The sequence below is a fragment of the Physella acuta genome, unplaced genomic scaffold, assembly GCF_028476545.2.
Source record: "Physella acuta isolate Inbredline_101_S28 unplaced genomic scaffold, ASM2847654v3 ptg000224l, whole genome shotgun sequence".
NCBI classification, from domain to species: domain Eukaryota; kingdom Metazoa; phylum Mollusca; class Gastropoda; family Physidae; genus Physella; species Physella acuta.
The window spans coordinates 132,839-152,305 of NW_026731743.1; the positions used below are offsets into that span (position 1 = coordinate 132,839).

General features: G+C 29.2%; 1 protein-coding gene and 2 long non-coding RNA genes across 3 annotated transcripts; 1 reads left to right on the forward strand and 2 right to left on the reverse strand.

Moving 5' to 3' along the window:
- Nucleotides 1-841: 841 nt before the first annotated feature.
- On the forward strand, nucleotides 842-3,876 carry LOC131937859 (uncharacterized). The gene is made up of 4 exons (XR_009386257.1): nucleotides 842-960; nucleotides 1,068-1,272; nucleotides 2,074-2,280; nucleotides 3,793-3,876. It is a non-coding gene; the product is annotated as an uncharacterized LOC131937859 (long non-coding RNA).
- An 8,110-nt stretch (nucleotides 3,877-11,986) lies between these two features.
- On the reverse strand, nucleotides 11,987-17,362 carry LOC131937863 (uncharacterized). Its single transcript, XM_059295557.1, has 8 exons — nucleotides 17,339-17,362; nucleotides 16,915-17,141; nucleotides 16,571-16,712; nucleotides 16,011-16,211; nucleotides 15,253-15,467; nucleotides 14,271-14,421; nucleotides 13,755-14,021; nucleotides 11,987-12,999 (listed from the first exon to the last, which is right to left on the reverse strand). The coding sequence occupies exons 1-8, from the start codon at nucleotides 17,360-17,362 to the stop codon at nucleotides 12,910-12,912; spliced, it is 1,317 nt and encodes a 438-aa protein (XP_059151540.1). The 3' UTR covers nucleotides 11,987-12,909.
- An 877-nt stretch (nucleotides 17,363-18,239) lies between these two features.
- LOC131937860 (uncharacterized) lies at nucleotides 18,240-19,361 on the reverse strand. Its single transcript, XR_009386258.1, has 3 exons — nucleotides 19,232-19,361; nucleotides 18,733-18,927; nucleotides 18,240-18,440 (listed from the first exon to the last, which is right to left on the reverse strand). It is a non-coding gene; the product is annotated as an uncharacterized LOC131937860 (long non-coding RNA).
- Nucleotides 19,362-19,467: the final 106 nt, after the last annotated feature.

Below are 19,467 nucleotides of genomic sequence, written 5' to 3' on the forward strand. Positions count from 1 at the left end.
TTTGGAGTTGTCTCTCCTAGAAGAGTGGCTGCCCCCAGCTAACGAGCTTCCCGAGGGTTCGAACTCAAGCTTTTCGGTTTAGCAACCATGAGCTTAACCGACTCGACCACTCCGACCCCTGGTTATGTAATGAATTTCAGCAGTTTTCTTCTTCTTTTTCGTTCTGAATTTAGTATATGCTTAATCAGCAGTTTTGATTTATATTTATTACTGTATTGGTCCATGTTCCAGGTTTTTATAAATATAACAACTTTTTATTAAGAATGATCTCTTTAACATTACGTTTTTCTAACATTTTAATCACAATCATTTAACCAATATTTTTCATATCAACAAACTATAGGAAATTATGTGTTTACTGTTTTAACGAACTCACCCTCTCACTGTAGCTGTCTGTTGATTTCACATGTATATTTCAGTTTGTAGAAGACAATACATCTATTCAGTTTACATGTCAAGATACGAGGAGAGACAAATTCCCTGTGATTTTTGTCTTAACGCTATCTAACGGCAGAAATAAGGAATACGCTAATTTTACACAAGACTCATGTTTACCTCTACAAAACCAAGTCAAGTGCTTCAACAAGGTCCACAACTACACAATACAGATACCCTTAAACCAGCGAGCCATGAATGTAACAGGGTTCTTCTGCTTCAGAAATGAAAAACATGCAGTAAAGATCGAGGGTAATTAAAATTTATTATCCTTTACTTAATAGTTATTTTAATTTCAGCGTCTAAATAAGTCATACACAATAAGAATACTAAATAAATTATTTAACCTTAAAGTATTCGTTAATCGTTAAATTGACTTATTGTATGTGCATTTATTTCCAAGCTGTTAAGAATGCTACTTGTATAGGCCCAGTGGTTAATGAACAAGCAAATCAAATTTCTATTTCTTGTAAAGTGGAACAAGTTTTAACAAATCTCGTATGTTTATTTTACGATCATCAAAACGTAAGTATACCAGTCACACACATTAATAAAATATTATGGATTATGTAAATGCTAACTCGAACATATCTTGGATTTATAAGTACATTTTTAAAATTACCAAAAAATAGCAGTTACTTGACGCAAAGAGCACAACTTATACCATCCGAGAAATAGTGAACGAAACAAGTTATACAGCAGGAGAATGCAAGCACACAGAATCTATAACAAAAGCTGGAGTAGGGGAACACACATTTTCTGTACTGCTGTATCCAAATATTAAAAAGGGGGAGTCATATGGAGAGAAGATTTACTTACAAGACAGTGTGATATATTGTAAGCAACAGCCTTAATTCTTCTTTTTTTTTTTTGTTTTTATACTACTTTAAATGTTCACTTGAAACCCTGTAATGTTAATAATATAGACTGTTGCGTGGCTGTTGATTAAATGGGTTGAGGCCGGTGTGGGAGGGGGGGGGGGGTAACCAATTTTCTGTATCCCAATGTTTAGATATTGGACATGCTGTTACAAAATTAAAATAGTTCCACTACTGGCTTAAAAGTACATCTGTTAAGTAGGATATATTTTCTAAAAAAAATGGGTAAGCGTGCTATATCATTTTAGACTTAAACCATTTAAAGAAGAACAATATCAGTATTTGTTTAATAGAATTAAAACTAACACAAATTATTCACAATCAGTTTTAGTTAAGGAACAAAATTTACTAGTACATTATATGGATAGAGTTTGAACACACTTAAATTTCTACAACGACCCCGCCCCTCCATTATTTTGACCATACAAAAGACAATGATTGTTTGAGTATGTTAATTACCATATACTTATATAATCTAAACCATCTCTGCATTTTAGTATTTAGTTTTATAGTTTGAAAAATGAATAGAATAAACATTCCATCCATATTTATTACAATATATCGGTAGAAACATAACATTGCAAAATATTTTTTTAAAATATTTCTTTAGTGCTAATTAACATCATTATAAAATGTTAGCGTATTGTATTTTGCATTTTAAATGAGATTACATACCGTAATTTAATATTTTAAATTAATGTTATTAATGTATTAAGGAGTAGCCTATATAAATTATTCTATTAAAAAATTAACTTATCAGCAATCCCAAAAGCCACGATAGATAGTAGCTGTCCAGAAGGTGCTGATGCTAAGGATGGTTATATCAAAAGTGAAGGGACATTTTCCTGCCTATGTAAGAGGACCGATAACGGGAGTATTGGCTATGTCAATTGGTTTGACACAAACGGCAAGGAAATTGCAGAGAAAGGGCAAAATGAAAGCGTTTTGTTTATTAAAAATATCAGAGGTAAGTACTTGTTCATTGTTTGTAGTTATTCAAGAATACTTTCTTGGACTCTCACCATTATAATCATCGATCTATTAATGGATGTGTTACCTTTAACAACAATTTTTTTTACCTGATGAAATGTAACCCAGCGGAAAAATACCTTTGGTAAGCACAAATATTACTCTCAGTAAGATCGACGTAAATTCTATGAATATAAATATGATAACTTTTCTCTAATTCTTAGGGTAACATTTGAGTTAGTAGGCCTATTTAATCAAATAATAATAATTTTGATAATGTACAGTACTCGAACCCTGGCTTACATTTGAATATTTAAATTACTGCTAACAACAATCAAATTTAAAAAATCTGACACATTTTTTTTACAGCAAGCTGATAAAGCGAAGGATATTTCTTAAAATCGTTACTTTATTTTAATTTCGAGTCGCTTAAAACATTATTATTTGCCCCTAATAGCCTTCACTAGATGGACCGGCACTACGTTTGTAAACATTCCAGTGAAGCAGAAAAATGAAGATGTAAAAGATCTCATGAGCGACCAAAGCTTTTATTTTTAAGAAAGCAAATACATTTTATTTTCTTTTTTTTTCTGTGCATTTAAAAGCTTGGTGCTGCATAGGTTTTTTTAATATTTGTTTTATTTTCCACTTGTTAGTGATTCCTAATTTATGAAGTCGACACCACTGAAAATATTTGCATTAAACACCATAAGCAGTTCGCGATCTAAGAGAGACAATTATTTGTTCCGTGAAAGCAGCCGTTCGTTACCACAGTTTACAAATATTAGCAAGTTTTAAATAATTTAAAAGTATGTTATCTCCCATAATAGCCTTCACCAGATCAACCGGCTCTACGATTGTAAAAATCAAGCAAACAAACAAACAAACAAATATTTTTACGTACATTCATATATAGCAGTAAAGGGGATGGCACTTTCATGCAGTCCTGATATAGACATGTTATTAATGGATTTTTTTTAGTACATACATTTTTCTTTCTCGTATACAGACTATAGAGGAAGTATTGTAATCGGGCAAAAAATCGAAATCGACATTTTCACAAATCTCGACGTTTTATACCTTCATGAGTCGGAAAAACTTTGTTTTGCAATTTCGTCTGTATGTCCGTTTTTCTCTCTGGGTGTGTCTGTCTGTCTGTGTGTCTGTCTGGAACATGTTAGTTGAGTACCGTTAGAGCGAGGTTAACAAAATTTCATATAAAAGTATTTTCCGACTCGATGGCATGTAAAACACCTAGATTTTTTTTTTATAGAACTGGATATGAAATTTTAGCCCGAATAAAATAAGTATATGATCACGTACTGAGGTGACAAACGGCTAAAACTGTCATAATTTAGTGTTATTTTTGTGCACGATTACAATACTTGCTCTATATAAAAACACAGCTCACTAACTGACAAATGTCGTTTCTATTTCTAGCAAATAATGTTAATATATATGTATATGTATAATAACCCATTTACACAAAAATAAAATATTGTTTGGTTAGATCTAGGCCAGTCTTACGTTTGCAAGGGAGTTTCTGTTTATGGGACTCAAGAAATAGGGGAACTGTTTAGACCACAATTAGCATGCAAGTACTTTTCGATTACTTTATCCGATGAGAAATGAACATTTCATCAAAATATACACTGATGTAGATTCAATTTTATTTTTAAAAATATGGAAAAATTTATTAACGGTTGCTAAGAATACATCGCCCTTTATGAAACGAATAAAAAGATACAAGATTATAACAAAAATAAAACTATTTTGTATTCGTAATGTTAGAAAGAAATTAAATACCATAAACATTATCCTTAGAAATTAAATTTTAAATTAGATAATTAATTATTGTATATTTTAACATTTTATTAAAATTATTTCACGAATTTATATTCACAGATGGGCCAGGAAGCGTGTTTGTTAATACTAGTGGTATTAATAGTGGCAACATAAGGTGTACAACACAACTCACTTGCTCTGTCGACAGTCGGTCAGCTTTCCCCGGTGTTGAGTTCACTTTACTTGTAAACGGAGAACTACAAAATCAAACCAAAGAAAATCACACTTATGTCAATGATTATATGGCAAAAATTAGAATAAAAAACAACTGTCAACCATTTGTATTTATTTGTAAAGCCAACAATCTAATTTTTAAAGAACTATCTGACAGTGCGACTTTAAATTTCGAGCAACCTTTAAGTAAGTAATTATAATAAAAGCTCATCAAATACACGCACACACACACACACACAAGCACATAGATAAGTGGAGATAAGTTCAATTATGATTATTTTTTTCAATATAAGCCCCGCCACTAATGCAAAAAGTGCAGGGGAAGAAAGTTAAGCCACGCCACATTTCGCCAGCATGCAAACAATATTGACCTTTTTCTGATGTCTAAATATTTGAATATTTAAACGCACGCCGTAAAACAACTCCTTATTCGCCTCTACAGTTAGAGTTGGAGTTGTTTAGGATTAGGGTTAAAAATTAAAAGTACAAATTTCAGACGCTTCTTTAATATATATATATTTTTTTATGATGGCGGGGGATAAATTTTTGATCCGTAAAATATGCTACGAACTTTGAGTTCTGTTCACTAACGAAAAAAACCGCATATACAACTCTTCGAAGATCGCCGTGTAACAAATAAAAGATAAATAATACTTTTTGCACCATTTTTTTCGTAAGTGAAATAAGTTGTTGGCTAAATGCATATATAATTTATAAATATAATTATATAGTGATTTCACTTTTTATGTGATGGTTAACGACCCGTATAGGATTATAAATAAACACAGTAGAGTTAATAGTCTTTTTACACACACATTTGCTACAGTTGTCTGATCAATTTGTTGTAATGTGTTAATACATAGGCTACGGAATTTGAAAATCCCATTTGAAAACATTGTAAGTTATAATAAAAATTGACCTCCAGTTTCGTTAATTTTGAATTTTAAAATTCCTGCTATTTATAATGATTTGATGAATAATAGAATAGGCTATCAAAACTAGCCTTCAAATTGTTGCTAATTTTAAAATTAAAAATTTTAGTTTATGGATTATAAAATGACATAGTGGTGGTGGGGATGCTTCGTAGAAACTATTTGAACTGTTATAACACAATCTAACATTTTGAAATCTATTTTTCATAGTGAAATCGGACAATGACGACATGAAAGAAACATATTTGATATTTGGAATATGCTCTCCTCTGGGTGCAATAATTATCTTAATATCAATGTGCATATTTCTGTATATCTACTTTGTCCGAAATAGTAAGTTTTATCTTTTATATATTTATATATAGGCCTACATCATGTATATATATATATATATATATATATATATATATATATATATATATATATATATTTTTTTTTTTTTTTTTTTCTCTTCAAAGTTCAAATGGGATACTTTTAGTATGTGCTAGTAAAGATTTATTTTTCATCAACTGAAGCACAAACAATTAACAACTCATCAAATTTTTCTTCAAGAATGCAATTCTTATATGAAAATAATACTTTAGAACTAAAAGGTCTAGTAGGCCTACATAAGCCTATGTTTGCGTTAATCAATTGTAAATTATATTGTAAAGCTTGTGTTGTGTAAATATCTACTTTGGATCTGCTAGCTGTGATAATTATAAGGTTGCCATGGATAAAAATTAATATTTTACGTAAGTTAGATTTTGAAAAATTGGGAAAAAATATTGTTGACCTTATGAGTTAACATATATATATATACTTGTCATATTTATGTCTAAGTCTATAGGATTATCATTATCAAAACATAATTTGAAATATATCATTTTTATATGTACTGCAAAATAAAAGCATCAATTATTACTTAATACTTCTATGTACCCAAATATAGAGAACAAAACTCGTTATCCAACAGAGTACCACTGGCTTTTTTCACTGCTTTTTTTAAAAAAGAATTTAAAAAAAAAATAGCTGAATTATTTCAAACACACACAGATAATATGAAGGCTTATAGCCTATATAATTTTCTGGGTCTTTAAAGATAAAACGTATTATACTAGTTAAAGAAAATATCCTTTTCATATGTAGCATATATACTAAAAAAAATGAGATTTGTTTTCTTTTAATCAGAAAAACGCTTTCTTAATTTACAGTGACTTCTGTATTTCAGCAAGTTTAAGCAGCAAGGACACATACATTTATATTGTCCAATTTTTGTTTAGATTTTCATTCTGTCATCGTCAACGATTCAGTGGTATTTACATCTCCATATCATCATTCACCTTGCTTAAGCTCAGGTAAATTTATAATTATATATATATATATATATATATATATATATATATATATATATATATATATATATATATATATATATATATATATGTTACTTAGTGTATTACTCGCAACGCCAACTGTTACCGAGTGTATTTACTTGTGCTATCTTTGACCGGCACACAACATTAATCACAATACAGATACTCTGAAGTGCAGGTTTACATTTATCTCTTTATTAATTGAATCAATAGAAAAGTTCCACATAGCAATGCATCAATGTTCCACAAGAATACAATGAACCAACTGACCCCCACTGTCCTCACTAGTTCTCACACATCAGAATACACGTGTCCATGGTTCAGGCTTCCGATCTTATTCTCACAAATTAAAACACGTATCTACAGTTCAGGCTTCAACTTCTGTTCTCTCCACTTCTGTCGTGCAGTCCTATTATCTCGCCTCCCAACTACGCAGTCGTCTTGTACTAGTTATTATTAGACTTTTGTTTCTATTTCTGTCACACCACCTGCATCCGTTGCATCAGTTCAGTTTGGCCTTGGTCATGTCTTAGTTGACAGACTGTATTGCGTTCTTATCAATCGTCTTTAGTAACTACACTAGTTACATATATATATATATATATATATATATATATATATATATATATATATATATATATATATATATATATATATATATATATATATATATATATATATATATATATATATATATATATATATATATATATATATATAAAAGTATACACATATTAAAAAAATAATTTTGAATTACCAACAGGGCACCCTTTAAAATTGATTCCATTTTAAAAAATTAATTTTAATTGTTTCTAAGATCAAAATACATTTAGGGTCACTTTCAGCGCAAGGCGATTGTGTGTTGTTTTTATAGATTTGGCATAAATTCGTAATATTATGTTAAGTAACTGATTCTTAATAACAAAAGTGTTTGAGATACTAGAAATATCAAAGAAATTATTACATAACTTAAAATGTTGTTAGTTAAATTTAAATAATGAACATTCGTGCTCAATATGTATATGTTCAGTGAAACAATAAAATTAAGCTTGTTTTTATATTCGTAGTCTTCATAATCATATTTCATTGATAGTCTGCCGTGTGTACCAGGGGCATGGGGACCAATCTTTGTCAACACTTATTTAAGTTTTATATTGTTAACTGTTTTTCCCCGGCGAACGGAAACTGTATCAGGTCATTATGACCACAAACAACATATCTGCATGACTGTTGTGTTTTTTGTAAGCACTGGGGTCGCTAGGTAGGGTATCACCCGGTGCGGCACCTCAAGGTGTCACTCCCCCCCCCCCCCCCCTAGAAAAAAATGATTATATATATATATATATATATATATATATATATATATATATATATATATATATATATATATATATATATATATATATATATATATATATATATATATATATATATATATATAAGGTCTACATATGCCTATATATCGTTGGAATTTATGTCTCCCCCTAATGAAGTTAATTTGGTCGCACATTATATTAATCCACCAATTAATTCACGTGGAAAAAAGCATCGTTTTTTTTCGTAAGTTATTATGTTTTCTTGACAACCCCTCCCCAGGCTCCAGTCCTCTCTAAATTTTATAGTTGATGTGTTATACTCTCCCCCCCCCCCCTCGGGTGATAGTTTTAAATTATGCAAAGTTAATTGGAAAGATGTTCATCTGTTGTTATTTATTAATATAGGTGGATTAACTCAAATAAACTGGCAAAAAGGCATATTTCTTATATATACTTGTGTAACTTTTCACCATGGTGACAACCCCCTAAATGGCGTCACCCGGTAAGGCCCGCATTCCCCCCCCCCCCCCCCCCCTCAGTGCCTCTTTTTAACTTTGAAAGGACTATTGTTAAATTACTGTTTTATAATTAATATAGCTCTTACTTTTATATAAATATGAGTTACTTTATTAGGTTTTTGACTACATACTATGCTTTGTCCTCGGTGTTTTATACATAGAAAAAAAATACCTTTTACCCTTATATTTTTCAATCTTGTGGTAATTTTGCAAACATTTTGTTTTCAGTTGGAGTATCAAGCGACATTGGTACGTTCTATGATAGTGTGAGAAACCCATCTGAATATGGTAAGCAATGCCGTGTTTCATTTTGTTATGATAAGTTAGAGTAATAGCTTTAGAAACAAAATATTGTGCTATAATAACGTAAATAGACGCATTTGCTTTCTGTGCTTTTAAGAGTATAAGCTATTTAACTTATAATCATTATTATCTAAACATTGTTTCTAAATCTTAAAATTAAAATGTATAGTTTATTACAAAAATGTCAGCTATTATATACATAATTTTATTTTAAAAAACATTTTACTGAGATAACATAGTGATGCAATATGTTGTTATAAATACTTGCAGAGATAGACATTGGAAATGAAAATAATAGTTCAACAAAAGCACAAGTGGAACACGACGGTCATATTTCCCTACCTACAATCTAACACGTTCGAAATTACTAACTCGAAAAACTGTATATATTAAAAAAAGAAAGATTTTTTGTTATTATATGTGCATTATTTTTCTAAATATTTGATAATACAACAATATAGTGTAATCATACATTTTTATTTTGTCAGTAGAAACGCACTCTGGGTTTTTACATTTAATGGCTCACAAACACCTCTAGCTTCTAGTCCGCGATTTTCTTCAGTTTTTACACAATATTTACACTTAATATTTATATATAGAATAAAGTATCTTTGTCGCAAACAGCGGATGTTCAGACAATTCTTTTAACATATATGTATTGTTTGCTACACATGATTTGTTGAATAGAGTGTTTGTATTAAATTTATTTGTAAATTGTACATTAGTTTAAAAAACGTTCAGAAATAGAGATGCTTTTGTGTTCCATATTGAATAACACTCTTAAATATTATTAGTTTTGTAAATGTGTGTTATACTAGTCGTACACTGAGAGTGTAACATATTTTCAACATTCTTACCTGCTCACATTTTTCCTATTAAGACACAAGTTTGAAAGAAAGATGAATGTTAAATATATTTAGGTTCTATCCACAAACAAAATTAAACAGAGTTTTTAAAAAAAATTGAAACTAAAACAAAATATTTTGAGGCTTTGTTTACAAATTATGTTAAATAAAATTACAAACAATTGTTCAAGAAACTATGTTAAAAAAATAAAGCGGAAGTGAACAGCAGATATGACTGGAGGCTTTGCAGTGTTGTATACTCATTTTAGTTAAAGGTGTTTATTTCCTCCTGGGCAACAGTAATATCATGTAATGTTCTGTCAATATACAAAACATAATAATAAAGAAATGTGAAGATAGTATTAACTGATTTCTGCAAAAGTTATTACAATTGTCAATGGAAATTTACAAATGAATTAATCAATTTTGAAATTTTTTAATTGATTTTATGCAAGCGCTAATTATTTCATGGCAATTATATTTTTAGCATTATTGAGTTCTTGGAAAATAACTCTACAATATATTCTTACCCGTGAAGATGAATAGGTGCTTTGTCAATAGTCAGATCATCATTAGGAAACGGCTCCTCTTCTTCTGGGGTGACCCTTTGTGTCCCGACGATAAACTTAATCACAACATCATAACTTGTTCCTTGTGCAGGAACATCTTTTCCTTCGGTTGAAATTAAAAGACAATTATTATGTATTAGATCATTGAACTAAATGATCTAGACTGTAGAGATAAAAACTGGATCAGCTACCATCTTAGCCTGCCAGTGTTCGGATGCAACCATAATGACAAGAGCACGTTTGTTGAAGGCATGGAGAATCTTGTTAATTTTGAACCGACTTCTAAAAGATTTTTAAAAATTCAAACAAGTATTGTATAAATCCATAGATGCTTGCATAGTATATTTAATTAACCTAATACATTGAAATTAAATGAAGGTCAAAATCATAAAGATATATTTACTAGCATGTAGCATCATCTACTTTTGTTACATGAATGTATTATTTACTGTTAATGTCTGTTATATTGAAGCTCAGACAATGTTGTTATTCATGTAACCATTAGCATCATCACCTTTTCCTGCTCGTGCCCAAGACACATTGGGCAGATGAAGTAGAGTTCATGTGCTTCAATGACCTCGGCATAATTATGAAAGGATAGTGTGGTCAGCACTATTCCAGCAGCCCTTTTTTCTCTAACGTGAGTTAGGTACCCATCAGAGCTGTGAGGACTCATGGGCATTTTACTGACTTGAAACTTGATTACCTAATGTACTACCTATTCTTCTTACTAAAAGGCATCGCTTATTATTATATAGCATTATAAATTTAAATAGTTTATTTAGTGTAATTGATAATGGTTTTAGTTTTGGTAGGTTTTATTTTGACTTTATTTAAATATTTCAACATGATGTCCAATACAAAATGATCAAGACAATTTTGTTTAATTACTATTAAAAAAAAACAACAAGTGACAGAGGTCACCTTACATAGCGTAGCTAAGAAAGAGAGGGAGAGAGGTAAAAGAAGAAATAGGGAAAACACAAAAACCTTGATACAAATGATATAATATATTATAAGAAAAGCACACGAGCTGTGTTACATTGTAAATTAAATAAACCGGGAGTGATCTCCCCTAAACTTTCTCGAATATTCTTATAAAAAACAACAGGGGATGGGAACTCGGGCTATAGACATGATTTTTAATCAATTTTAAATACTTAAAGTTTTAAAAATAGAATAAAATCTCGTAGACAAATGAATTGCACACCAAGTGAACGCTAAATAAAAAAGTGTTTAATAGTGCGCAATATTATTAGTACTTTAAAAATTTACATTAGTTTTTTGAGAAATCGGAAGTAGCGTAAACTACTACTTCCGGTCAACGGAAATTACTCAAAATTTAACAGAAGGTAGAGAATTAGATCTTTTACTTATGTGTGAAATTTCATTTATCTATGTGAAATAATACTCAAGTTATAGGCTTTTTAAAAATTCAAAGTAGAAAAAGTACCACTTCCGGTTCTCGGAAATCGCTCAAAAGTTGATACGGATCTACGATTTTGATAAAATACTTATATATGAAATTTCATCAACCTAGCTGTAACGGTACTCAAGTAATCGTGTTTACACACGGACAGACACACAGACACACACACACACAGACATACGGACAGAGTTGCAAAGCCCAGTTTTTCAGACTGGATTACACACAAAACCTCTTAATTTTGATACATCTGGATTGATAATTTTTGCCCGATTAAAATAAGTCCTCCATACTTCGTATGTGATGAAGGACTGAGGTGTAATACGGTGAAAATTGTTAAAATTTCAAGTGATTTTTGTGCACGATTACAATACTTTCTCTATACTTCGTATATACGAGAAAGTAAAAAGAAAGGGTCGTTTACAGCTACAGTGTAATATTCAATGTTACAAATTGTTAATGTAAAATACAGTACTGAACCAAATAACCAAATAACCTTTGTTTTCCCTAACGTGAGCTAACTACCCATCAGAGCTGAATTGAACCTGGATAAGAAGTCAAGACTTGTGGGTTCGAAGTCTAGCTTTCTACAGCTACACCACACAGTCCCCAAAACAATTGACATCATATACTTTAAAATAGCAAGGTGTCAACTAACTGCAGCACAAATAATAACTATGATAGAGCTTGCTACATAAAGCAATTGGCACTTGAATTTTAGTAGTACATTTCTGCTGCTCTAAAATTGATAAGAAATGTAGAACTAATTAGTAATTACAGTACATTAATAATGTTGGGTCTATATTTTTACACTATCTCATTATATAAACTAAGTTTATCAACTAAAAATTAGACTATAATAAGCAACATGGATTTTATTTCAAAAAGTAAAACAAAGTATATTTCATCATTATTAATTATTATTCAACATATTCAATTAATTGACATTTTTATTTTATAATGGTAAAAAATGTCACAAAGTTAATCAGAAGAATTAGATGATACTTTATTAAAGATCACCATGCTCACATTTAAATGGTTTGTAATTGTATTCATTATTAGTCAATCACCCAAGATGCATATTATATAAAACTGAGTAACAGTCATAAATAACAAATTAAAGAGTCAAGAAAATATTAAGTTACTAGGTGAGCTTTTAAACAGAAAATCCTAAGAAAATATAAATACAAAGTTGTTTTCAAAAATCATATTGATAAAATTTAACCAGATTTAAGTAGAATGTTTTACAGAAATATAATCTTGAAGAAAATTATAGACTTAATTTTTTTTTAAGGTTTTATAATGTCTATTTCATTAATGACTTGGCGTAGCTGAGCTATTAGTCTATGGTTTGGTTTTCTTCAAACTGTTGGCGTGCCAATAATTGTCTTGGTTTTGAATGCCTTGTGCTTGATTACCATTTGACTGTTCACCCTGATTGAAAATAAAAAGTGAAAAAGAACTGATTTGTAAGGTAGTAATAAATATTGTACTGTATTGAAAAGATGTAAGAGAACAACTCCCATAAACCATGTGTGTGGTAAGTGCAGATACAGGATACCTGTAGATCTACATATGGACATGTTGGGATACAAAAATAACAAATTGTAATCCATGACCTGCAAATCAATAACAATTTTGTTCTTTATTTGGCACATACACATGACATGGCATAAAGATGATAGTCTACCAATGTTCCCCATTCCACCCATTACATTACTAAATGTATACTATACTTTTTATGCACATCCAAACAAACGTGTTACTTACTGCTTATTTCTTTTTGCTACATTACACACTTTATAAAAATTATGATTTATAAATGAGTCTTTCTAGTCAAGGTATCTTATTAAATCTTATTTAATCAAATGTATAGTCATAAGATAAATTCAACAAACTGACTCATTTATTAAAGTGGCCTTTCATAAGGCCTTACATAAGTTATTTCAATAAAGCTTGCATTTTGAACATTTTAAATTATATATACATATATATATATAATTATATTTCAAATTGTTTTGGAGTTAGAACATCAAAATGAATTACTCAAAAAAAATTTGTTAAGAAGAAAATAAAATAAATGTAATTGCTATATTTTTATACCATCAACCAAACATCTCCTAACATTCCTTTTTTTAATAGGCTTTTTTAAATCTAAATTTAAAGGTAGCATTTGAAAAATAACATACCTTTACTTGAGCAATAGTTGTAGAGACACTTAGATCTTTAATATCCATCTTTTCACAATGCATTGGTTCTAAAAGTTTTGTTTTTAGGGGTGAATTAATTTGATCTGTCCAAGTACAATGTAACAAAGATGTCTGGCTCTTGCTGCTAGTATCATGACCCACAAACAAGTTTTCTAATAAACTGACAATGTTATGAAAATTTCTTGCTGTTTTCATATTTTCTATCAAGAACTGCAGATGTCTAGGTGTGTTTGAAGTTGCTCTCACCTGCAAATATTTTATGTATACAATATTTTTAACTTCACATTTAACAAGCACTACATAATGATGTAGTAAAACTGTTTATAACTCATAATCCCAACCAAAACTCTAACCCAGATTTAAATAACTAGTCAAATAGATTTTACATAATTATTACCTCATTATCACTCTTTTATTTTTAACAAATTTTCCAGCACAAATATTTTTTTTAAATTGTGTAAAAATGTTTTTTTTTTAAATGTAATTTTGTCTTACTTTTTGGCATACAGTTTGAATTTGCACTTCTAAGTGTTCAGGCACAGCATGCCTTGGAGTGTTGAGCAAAATAACAAGCATTAGTATTAAAATTCTTTCTGCTCCCAAAAACTGTTTTTCCTCACAAAGTGATGGTATTCTATTAATAAGACTGTAAAGTTGAAAAAAAGAAATATAAAATATGTAGAGCAATATATATTTATTAAGTTTGGGAAAATTATTTAGACCAACTCGTATAGATATCAGAGCTAAAACATTTAGCAAAATATATTTTGTAAAATATTCATAATTTAAATTTATTTTTAAATCTTTAAACAATTGAGGTGCAGGTCTGAAAATGTGGGTTTTTTTATGTTAAAGGCATGAGTAAATTAGCTGAAGTATCATAACAAATTTATGTTGGTAAGAATTTCAATTGTATTTATTCAATTTGATCTTTTAATTCTAATATTTTTTGGACTCTGGGGTTGTCCATAAATGACGTCAAACTCATATGGAGGAGGGGGGGGGGTTCTGTAATTTTGTGATGGTGTGTGATTAGGGGGAGTAGGGGAGGGGGTTACATGGTGTGATGTCACACTTGTGCATTATAAAAAGCAATGTCAGAAAATGAGTTTTTGCATTTTAGTAAACTGTTTTAATAAATTGTAATAGGAATTGATTTAATTAAATACTTTACACTGTTCAGACTAGATTTTGGAAAAAATATGGAGGTTTTCAGAAAATTTCATCTGCAATTTTGATGGGGGTTGTAGACTGAGGTAAGATGTCATTTTAGTTTAGGACCGGGGGTCTGGCTTTTTGTGACAATGTGTGATGGAGGTGAGGGTGGGGGAAATTGTCCAAAATAGCGTGACATCATTTATGGATGACCCCTTTAAGAAGATCCACATTTCAGTGACCATTCTATGGTTTGACAAAGAGATTTCTATTTATACTAAAATATATTAGTAAAATATAATCAAAAAATTATAAAAACTACCTTGTTGGATTTTTTCCAATCACTATAACAGTTATGCGGCTTAGAAAATTAGATACCATATCCTTATCTGCACAGCTGTTAAAAACCATTTCTTCAACAGAGTTTTGACTATTGCTTTTCTTTCTTTTGGGTAGGCAAGAATTTAAAAGAAAAATGTTGGTCATAAAAGATTTTGGTAAGTAGAATTGACTTTCTGAATACTTAGCCCTTGTTATCTGAAAAATAGATTTAGTGAAAAAAAAATCAAAGAGCTATAAAATTCTTAATTTCAGAAATTAGTACGATGTAAGTAATTAGGTATTTGATAACATTAACAATCTTTATTAATGAAAAAACAAGGGATTTATAAAAGTAAATATTAATTTATATTAAGATTTATAAATGCATATTAGTAAAGATGTCTCATTTCCATTCATTAATTCAGTAAAATAGTATTTGTGTTTGCTCCATTATTTTACATTACCATGTGGTTTATTGTCCAATTACTATTTCAGTTAATCTATATAAGAAGTGTTTAGATAATTGTTTATTCAAAAATAGTTAAATAAATTATTTTTTTAACCTGAAAAATAGACTACTAATTAGCTAATGATGATTTTATAAAAACATTACTTTACTCTTAATTTGAAACATTTTTGTTACTTTCCTGGTTACAAGTCATTATTATATATTTGTTTATATAGCCTATATGTATGCCATATACACTATATTTATTAAAATAAGGCACCTATTATTAACTATTGTAATGTAGTTCTTACATTGGCTCTAGAAAACAAAACCAAACAAAAGTGAACTTCCATCCAAAACATGATCAAATTTAACTCTGGCATTGCAATTTGGCTTTCCTTTGCATTAATTTCCATCAGCTTAACAAAGGACTCAGTGGCACCTAAAGGATTATTGAAATTTTGAATTTTGTCGATGGTGTTTAAACTGCACATCATTGCTGCTGATTTTTCCTGTAAGTAAATATTGTTTTGAAATTAAACAAGTCAGTGACAGATATTTTTTATAATAAACTTAAATATAAAAATAGGTATGGAATTAATAAAACTTGTAATGACTAAAATTAATTTTACTATAAACAAATATAAACGTCTGGATTTATTTATAGCATGGATTTAATATGTTTCTCAATTACATTTAGCCTATACATTTAAAGAATTAGGAATAAACAAAAGAAAATGACTTCTTAATAACTAATGATGGTAGGATTTTGATCTATGTCAATTTTAAGTTTCATTTTTTTAAAATAATAATTTAAAAAAAAAAAAATTAACATAACCCTATGATACAATTAGTAAAAATAAAACTCTACCTTAAAACTCTGAACATCATGTTTTACAACAAACAGTTGCAATTTAAATAATGAAGAAAAGAAAGAGGCTTCAATAATCCATTTTGCAGTTAGCTGGAAGCCACTCTGATCTGATGTATCTCCTCTTGTTTCAAGAAAATAGCTAAAAAAAGATTGAAATTTAAAAAATGCCTTTTTAGGCATTAATGTTTAAAAAACAAGTGTTGCCAAAATAAAAGTATTTATACATTTTTATGAAAATTTCAAAGAACTTTTTTTCCAAGTTTTGTTTAAAAGATTTATGATAAGGGTTTCTAAATTTAATTGTCATAATCTGATTTTAAAAGTATCTAAAGTATGTTTACCGTTCGACTTGTCTTAGTCCAGACATAGTTCTGGCTTCTGATAAAATATTTTGAATAATGTCTGTAGTTTCTGTTCTATTAGCTGACATCTTAATAGGCAACACAAACTCTAAAAATTCTTGCACTGAATTCCAATCTCTTTCCTCCAAGATAGAGGAAGCCAATTTGTGTTTCTTTAGCACTTTAAGCTTTTCAGCTCCAGCATGGATTTCTAAATCTAAAGTCAGCTGTAAAAAAAGATCATATACAAGTTAATTTACTGTCAGGGCAAGATAAACATCTTTAAGAAACACAACAGTTTTAGTTGTCTGTCAAACATACCTATAAATTAATAAAAATGTTAAACATTTTGTATGGTTTTTTCTTGATATTAATTAACTTTTCCCTTTAGTTGATACATTTATTAAGCTATCTTTTATCTCACCCCTCTACCCTGTACAGCCCCCATCCCTGTTCATAGCCCAATCGACAATTGACATGCTTCATTTAATTTGAATATCATGGCATTTTGACAAGACATGTTTTGGCTGTCTAGTGACAATTCCAAAATAATGTTACTGTTTTTCTTTTTTGTCTAGTCTTTAACCACACTTTTGTGTGCTGATGAATACATTGGCATGAAAGGTTTTTGTGAGGATACTAATACTATCAGTTTTATTACTATTGACATTGTACTCTACAGTCTTTTCTCATTAGTTCCCAAGACACACAGTGTTGATTGAAGTAGACTTCATCTGTTTCAATGATCTTGGCATACATTAATCTTATTTGCGTATTGTCAGTAAAGCAATAGAAAAAATTATCTGTTTTAAGCAGTTTAAGGACTATAAATGATTTAACTGTGATTGATTTTTCTGGATCAACTTATATGCCAGCCAAGCATTAATGAGAACTAGGGTGGCTGGGAATAATGTTGACCACACCCATCCCCATATGATTTAGACTCCTGTTAATATTTTTTAGAATAGATATTTTATGCATCTTATTAAAGATGTTGTTGTTTTACTCAAAGGTTAACCCATCTTTTGTTGCTGTAAATATTAACAAAATAGCCACCCTTCTCAATCAGGTTTATCTGTCTGTTTTTTTCTAAGTTTTAAAAATGTTATAATTTGTTGGTTTCTCAAGTTATGCTTTCCATTACTTTCCATAGTATCAGAATAAACAAAAAATAAGTTATGATTTTTTTCAGCTAAAAACCTGGATAAGTATGCTGGTAAATTTTTTATTCATTTGATTATGCCATTGCCATTAAAAGCTTAATGTAATAAAATAAAATAGAGAAACTATTATATTTAAAAAAAGAAATCTAAAATTACCGATAAATTAAGAAGTTTTAATATTGCTAATTCATCATTTAAACTGGGATTGATATTGTGTTGACAATTTTGAATTTGACACTTTATGCCTTCCAGATTATTCTTGCAAACTTTTTTCTTTTGGATGGCAGTTATTAATGATTTTTTCATCTTCTTTATCCATTCTTTTATTTTGTTGATGATTAGTGTCTGCAAGTTAGCGGCTGCCTATAACATACAAACATTAAAAATTATTATTTTATATATATATATATATATATATATATATATATATATATATATATATATATATATATATATATATATATATAAACTAGAATATTAGGAAGCAATGATTAATTATAGTATATACATTAGTAAGAGATTATAATAGTAATGCCTGCGTAAAAATACTCCTCACACTCCTGGTTCTTACTGTAAATTATGACATGTGATTTTTCAATAGAGCGGCGTAATATTATAATGTTTATTTTAAAATACATTATGCAACAAATGTTACCTTCTTTAAGCTAATGAGTTGAAATTTCATCTCTTGCGTGTCCTTGCCTTGTGAAATTTTGTCCAGCAAAGGGTTATTTTTGGAGAAACAAATCATATTTTCAGTTATTGAATCAACTTCTAATCCAAACACACTAAGATAGAGAAAAATGAGTTCCTTGTCTACTTTACTGGATTCATCCAATCTTTGTATAATCTGTTCAAAATAAATTTAAAAAACCTGTGAACAAATATGTATTGCCTATAAATTTTGAAAATTACTCTTTTTGACCACCCACAAATGAATTGGAGACTAAAATCAGCAAAATAAGTAAATAAATATAAATTATAGAAGTTTCTGAAGTAGGCTTTACCCAGCTATTTTTTTCATAAACTAAAAATTGTTTGATTGTTAAAAAAATAGCAATTTTGTTTTCACATTAATAAGATCAATGTTTATGCAAACCACTGAGTGGATGAATTTAATGAAATGTTTATCACTGGTAATACCATATTCTCACATTAAATCCTTTTTTTAAAACACTGAATAAATCACTTGGATAATCTGCTGTAGACAATTGAACTGGCACATCCAATAAAGTAAGGCATATAAATTTGCCTGCATCATTATATGGTTTTGTTTGACTGAAATGTTTGTATGCTGAAAAATTCAAAACAAAAAAAATATGGATTCTGTTATTTAAAAAAAAACAATTTTTAAAAGTAATGCATATACAAATTGATTTAATTTAAACAT